Source organism: Mus pahari, chromosome 14 (genome assembly GCF_900095145.1).
Source record: "Mus pahari chromosome 14, PAHARI_EIJ_v1.1, whole genome shotgun sequence".
NCBI classification, from domain to species: Eukaryota; Metazoa; Chordata; class Mammalia; order Rodentia; family Muridae; genus Mus; species Mus pahari.
In genome coordinates this window covers 47,952,971-47,960,034 of record NC_034603.1, presented here as the reverse complement: position 1 = coordinate 47,960,034, position 7,064 = coordinate 47,952,971, and the positions used below count along the sequence as shown (strand labels likewise).

The 7,064-nt window shown below is 45.7% G+C and overlaps 1 protein-coding gene across 1 annotated transcript in view; it reads right to left on the bottom strand.

The window, feature by feature from the left end:
• Nucleotides 1-412: 412 nt before the first annotated feature.
• Nucleotides 413-7,064, bottom strand: part of Rnf135 (ring finger protein 135) — an 18,514-nt gene continuing 11,862 nt past the window's right edge. The window contains exons 4-5 of the mRNA XM_021213436.2: nt 3,286-3,360; nt 413-1,613 (exon numbers count right to left, since the gene is read on the bottom strand). Of these exons, the coding sequence (XP_021069095.1) occupies nt 1,084-1,613; nt 3,286-3,360 (605 nt within the window). The 3' untranslated portion in view covers nt 413-1,083. The remainder of the gene's footprint in view (nt 1,614-3,285; nt 3,361-7,064) is intronic.

The following is a 7,064-nucleotide window of genomic DNA, read 5'->3' as shown; positions in this document are numbered from 1 at the left end:
GTTCCAGGACAGCCAGGGCTACACAGAGAAACCCTGTCTTGAAAAAACAAAAACAAACAAACAAACAAAAAGGCTCTAGACTAAGTTACTCCTCAGCCTGTGTGTGATTTTAAAGCAAAAAAGGACCTTTTTTTTTTTTTTTTTTTTTTTTTTAAAGATTTACTTAGTAGTGTTCTGCCTGCAGGTCAGAAGAGGGCACCAGATCTTATTATAGATGGTTGTGAGCCACCATGTGGTTCCTGGGGAATTGAATTCAGGAGATCTGGAAGAGCAGTCAGTGCTCTTAACGTGGAACTATTATTACATGACAACTGCTAAGTAGCATAGATGCCTTCTGGTTGTGGATCCTTAAGGTCAATATATGCTTCAAAGATCACGTCAAGGACCCACCCACTGAACTCAGCACAGTTGCGACAGGCATGATTTCAATTTATTACACTGAAAGGCCACAGAATAAAATGAACAGTAGAAAAAGGCACACGCGGCAGGGTCCAGGAGCACTCCCTCTTACCAGTCATAAGACAGCACTCCGCCCTTCCAACAGAGGTTTGTGAGGACATACATAGCAAATGCTAGCTGGAGATATTCACCCAGCTATGCTGTTGGGTTAGACTTTTAACTGGGGGTGGGAGGTCAGTTATGTAGGTATGACTTGTTGGCCACAGGCTTACTGAACCAACAGTCCCAGATGAGGCCATAGGGGATGGTCCGAGGCCATAGGGGATGGTCCGAAGTCCTTATTAGGCAGGCTATTCTGCGGCCTCAGAGGTCACTGTGAGGAGACACTCCAGACCAGCTCTTTCTCTGAAATGCCCAAGGTTTAAAGAACACAAACTTGTTTAGTTAATTCTGTCCCACCCAAAAAAAGAATAACTTTAAAATTGGGCAGTCCTATCATATAGTCCTTGAACTATCCTTATTGACCGTGTTGGCCTCAAACTTGCAGTGATCCTCCTGCCTTCACACCCCAAGTGCTGGAGTTATAGGCATGTACTACCATATCCAGTCTCCCTAAGTAGAATTCTCCAGTGACCCCCTAAACCAAGAGGCTGAGAAGCCACTGTCCTAACCCTGAGGGAAGCCTCATGTGTTTAGTTGCTTTATTTCCAGGTAGTTTCCAGGACTTAAGCCATACAGCCAGAAGGCAGGATGCAGAGGAGAGGAACTGGACACCTCACACTCATACAGGAGCCTCTCCCGATCAGCCACTGCATAGAAGGCAAGCTTCTCTGACTCCAGGTCCAGCCACACGCCCACAACCTCAGGGAGGCCCGACTGCAAGTCTGTTTTCTTCATCTTGGCCCAAGCAGAGAACTGGTCAGGCCCTCTCCACTCTATACACCAGGAGTCCATAGTCCTTCCCAGCATCCCGTCCCGCTTCATGCTCCAAGAAGCCACCCCGACAGCCCAGTGGCTGCAGTTCCTAGTGTCCACTTCCCAGTACTTCCGTCCAGAAGAGAGGGCCTGAGAACAGAAGACCTGGCTGATTGAAAATCTCTTGGGACTCCAGTGATAGGCGTGCAGACCACGAGACACAGTCACTCTCCGGAGATTGTTGGAAACCTCCAGGTTACAGGAGATGCTCCCCAGGTCAAAGGTTGGACTGATGGCCCCTGGGGAAGAGTAAACACCACAGTCAGTTACGGATTTTACTTTTTTTAATTTATATGTTTGTGTGCTTTACCTGTGTGTATTTCTTTTTTTGTTTGTTTATTTGTTTTGGTTTTACGAGACAGGGTTTCTCTGTATAGTACCTATGTGTATTTCTGTTCACCACACACACACACACACACACACACGCACACGCACACGCGCACACACACACACACACACACACACACACACAGTACCCACAGAATTAAGAGGGTGTTAGGTCCCCCAGGACTGGCATTCCAGACCATTGTGAGGCACCAAGAGGGTGCCAAGAATCAAACCTAGGTCCTCTTGAAGAGCAGCCAATGCTCTTAACCACTGAGACAGTCCTCCAGTCATGGATAGCCAGTTTTGGACCATCCATGTTGGAAGTCATTTACACAATAGCAAAAAGTAGCATTTTGCATTTTTGGTGCAATGTTTACCGATAAATTGATACATAACATAAGGGAAGCTCTACATAACCCTCATCTGTATTATCAACATCCCATTCCTGTTCTTATTTTCTTTCTTGACCTCACAGCAAGAAGCTATCTCTGAATCCCACAAAACATAGTCATAATTTTTCTCAATACCTGTGTATGAGAATGGCTATCTATGCCAAGATCTATGTGTTATTCTTTTGTATATAATTTTCTCCTCTTCCCTCTGTCCCTCCCTCCCTTCCTGTCTAGTTCTGGGAATGAGATCCAGGGTCTTAGACATACTAGACAAATGCTGTACTACTGAACCACACTCTCAGTCCCTATTGGTAAGTACTTGAATACTGTGTCTTCTCTGCTCCAGGCACTTCTCTCTCCCTCCCCATCTCTCATGTAGCCATAAGGCATTTTTTACCATGTTATTATTGCCATTGCAAAGATAGGAGAACCAAGCCCTAAGAGGTAACTAGTCTAGGCTTGCATAGCTCTCTAAAGACATGCTGGCGTCAAAGCAGGAGTTCAGGGGGCAAGTGGACCACCTAGCCTGGGCTAACACAGTATATATGTACCAGGGGGAGCAAACAGGCAGCTGTAACTGATGACGCCAGCATGGATATTCTTGGGATTGAAGTGTTCAAGGACAGAAGAACCCAGAATCTAGGACTCTGAACCCTCTTAGCCTTAGTATGAAGCTCTCCATGTAAAGGGACTAAGTCTAGAAGAAGAAAAAAATCCAAGGATAGAAAGTCAAAGTCAGCTCAGTAGTGGTGGCACACACCTTTACTCAGTCAGGTGGATCTCTGAGTTCGAGGCCAGCCTGGTCTACAGAGTGAGCTCCAGGACAGCCAGGGTCACACAGAGAAACCCTATCTTGTGTGGAGAGAGAGAGAGAGAGAGAGAGAGAGAGAGAGAGAGAGAGAGAGAGAGAGAGAAACACATTAGGCACAGCACATTCTTGTAGTTCCTCTATGCAGATGTAAGTAAGTAATTTTTCAGGTTGAATGGTTGAGTCTCAGGTAGCCCAGGCTGGTCTCAAACTCACTAGGTAGCTAAGGATATCCTTGAAACACTGGTCCTCCTGCATCTACCTCCCATCACACCTGGTTTATGCAGTGCTGGGGGAACCCATCTTGTACATGCTGGTAAGGTACTGTCTACAGAGTTATATCCCAGCCCCAGGGGGTACGTTTTAAGTAGACCTCGTACTTACACAGGGAAAAGTGCGACGCTTTCCTGGGTACAGGACACCTCTGGTCAGGCAGCAGGGATAAGGAAGATGTCATTTCTAGGATTTAAAGGAATAATTGGGAAGAGGGAACCCCATTAGCACAAGTCAAACCAAAGGCATTCTGTCGGCTCAGGTTTTTGCAAAGCCTGCTTTATTTAGGGTTCTTTAAAGTGTCAACCTCCCTTCTAGCCCACCAACCAATGGGGAGAAAATGGTTAGTAGGACAAGGGGGCTGTGAACCTGTTTAGTAGTTGTTCTTTGGGGCGATTCCAATCTCTGTTGCCAGGATACCAGCAGTCCAGTCCAATAGCAAACACCCAACATGAATCAGTAGCAGTGGATTGACCCAGCAGAAACCATGAGGCTCTCTCCAGCTGGCAAGAGTCAGCAGAAGCAGCGAGAAGCCGCAGGAATAGCACAAGACGTCTTTTGGTGTGTTTCTCTCTACAGGGCTACAAGTGGAGACCAGCAAAGTACTGCATGACATAGCAAAACGGGAGAGTCCATTCACTGTCGGGGGGGGTTCTACCTATAGTCTTTCCAAACATCGCTGGCTTTCTCAAGTGTCTGCCTCAGCAAAACATCCTCTCCCAGAAAAACATCAAGTGACTCAACTGAGTCCAAAGAAACCAGAAATGTCCGCTTCAGCATCCAGCTGTCACATAATGGGTGCAGGCCTACATTCGTTCTCATTTGCACATTTCTGGGTGTCTGGCACAAGCCAGACACCACATTTAGATTGAGTACATGCAGCCCCATGTTATCACCGTGGGACTTTTTTTTTTTTTTCCCAAACTGTTTTCCCCTACAAAACCCCAAACTCCTTCCTAACAGGGAAGTTGTTCATCTCTATATTCTACACATTAAGAATCATAGACAGGCACTCGGGAGGCAGAGGCAGGTGGTGGATTTCTGAGTTCGAGGCCAGCCTGGTCTACAAAGTGAGTTCCACTGCTTGTGGACGTTGTACATCGTGGTGCGCACTAGGCTCCGCACCACGATGTACAACGTCCACAAGCAGCTGGTGTACAGAGTGAGTTCCAGGACAGGACAGAAACCCTATCTCAAAAAAACAAAACAAAACAAAACAAAACAAAAACCATAGGCAGAAAGTGTTCTATGTGTATTTATTAAACAAACAAATACAGGTCCAGGGGATTGCAGCACTCTCAAATCCAGAACACTCACAACCCCCATGTCAGTACCACAAACCGTCATTACATAAACGTGAGCTGATGTAAGGTTCAGGTTCGACCCTGGCACCTTCAACTCTCTCTCTCTGTTCCATATTTAACTCTCACCCTAGCAATTGTATCCTCTAGACTGTAATGACCATAGGAAGGCAGAAAGAGAGGGAGGAAGCCCTACAGCGTGGCAAAGGTGGAATCTTCTCCCACTTAGCTCTTTTCTGTTCTTTTTTTCCATTTTCATGTGTGTGATATGTGCGTGTATATGCATTTTTTTTTTTTTTTTGGTTTTTGAGACAGGGTTTCTCTGTGTAGCCCTGGCTGTCCTGGAACTCACTCTGTAGACCAGGCTGGCCTCGAACTCAGAAATCCGCCTGCCTCTGCCTCCCAAGTGCTGGGATTAAAGGCGTGCGCCACCACGCCCGACTGTATATGCATATTTTTACTTGTGAGTGTGTGTGTGCATGTGCACACAGGTAAAGGTACTCATGAAGGACTGATATTGATGTTGAAAATCACCCTCAATCACTCTTTTACCTTATTCATTGAGACAGGTCCTCTCAATCAAACCCAGAGCTTGTCTACATGACAAGTCTTGCTACATACATAGTCTTGCTAGCCAGCTTGCTCTGGGGAACTCTGTGTTCCTGTGGTGGTTCCCCTGCAGGCTTTACAGCAAGCAAGGGAAAACTAGTCGGGGTGAGATTAGATTGAAACTCAGCTTAGTCAAATTTTATTGTTATCAGCACTGAACCAGGACCTCTAGAGCCTAGCCCAGATCATTTTACTTTATCCATATGTGGTAGTTTGAATATGCTTGGCCCAGGGAGTGGCACTATTAGAAGGTGTGGTCTTGGTAGAGTAAGTGTGACCTTGTTGGAGGAAGTGTGTCACTTTGGGGGTGGGCTTTGAGAAGTTCTAGCAGCCTTCAGAACAAGATATAGAACTCTCAGCTCATCTAGCACCATGCCTGCCTAGACACCACCATGCTTCCTGCCATGATGATAATGGACTGAACCGTTAAATCTGTTAGCCTGCGCCAATAAAAACATTGTCCTTTATGGGAGTTACCTTGGTCATGGTGTCTCTTCACAGCAGTGGAAACCCTAACTAAGATACCTGATTTTAAGCAGAGCACAATTCTGGAGAAAAGGATGCAGGTAACCATTAACTCAGCCCTATGAGTTTAAGTTACACTTACATTGAAGCTCTTAGCAAAGTGCACACGGCTCCCTCACAAGAACGGGCGCTATTGACTCAGAGAGTAGTGCCCAAGATTTATGCTCTAGGGAGACTGACCGAGGTAAACGTAATGCGGGATGGCCTGTCTCCAAGACAACTCGAAGTCACTTAGGCTGCAGTGAAGCACAAGTGCCGTCACTCATAAGGATGGGTTTTACGGACTAAAAGCAATGCTCAAGATTTAAGGGAAACGGTCCGAGAGGAGTAAATACATCAATTCTGGACGATACGAGCAGAGCCTGTCTCAGACAGCAAAGATCACCGGGTGGTGAAGCTCCATCACTCCCGGCATTCCAGGAAGAGCAGCTATGCACCTCAGTCCACTGAAGAGGAAAGCTGTGTGTTTCACTTCCCTGGCTCCTCCATTGCACAGGCCCTTTTGTCCTCTACACCTTCCCAAGCTGGAATTACAATTCCATAGCCACCTGGCATTTATGAGGGTCCAAGGGGTCCCAGCTTCAGTTCTCACAATTGGACCATAAATGCTTTAACCACTGAGCTGACTCCCCAACCCCCAATTTGTACCTTGTGACAGCAAAATAGAGCAAAGGTAAGGCTCGGGTTGAGTTGAAAGACTATCTAAGGTGAGAGCTGTGGTAACTCAGGGCAGAATACAGCAAGTGCCAATCAGAAGCCATTCTGTTTGTTTATAGGTGGGGTCTTAAGTAAAACATGCTGACCTTAAACTCACCAAGATGGCAACGATGGCTTTATGTCTCCACCTAGTACCAGGTGGGTAGGATTCTAAGTATCTGGTACACTTGGATTAAAAGCCAGTCTCAACACTCAGGTCAGTTCTGAAACAACTCAAGTGTCCATCAGTGAAAAAATGATTATTCAAAATGTGGCAATACACTTTAAAAAAAAGGAATTCTGACACATGCTACAACATGAATGAACCTGAAAAATATTAATCTAAGTGAAATAAAATAGCCACAAAAAAACACAAACACTGGAGTTTAGGGGGGTAACTCAATGATAGATCATAGCTCTGGCATGCATGAAGCCCTGGTTTTGAGCCCACAAAACACACACACACACACACACACACACACACACACAGAGTAGAATCCCAGTTGTCAGACAGTAGAGGACAGTAGAACACAGAGCTGCATGATAAGAATAAAGATTCAGCTTTTGCAGGATGAAAAAGTTCTCAAGATTGATTGTACAACCATGTAAATATCACTAAAAATTGACTCAGCTGAACTCAAAAATTGCTAACCAAGTAAATTTGGTGTCTCAGTGATACTCTTGCTATGATGAAACACCATAACCAAAAGCAAGTTGGGAAGGAAGGAGTTTATTTGGCTTATAGTTACATGTTGCTGT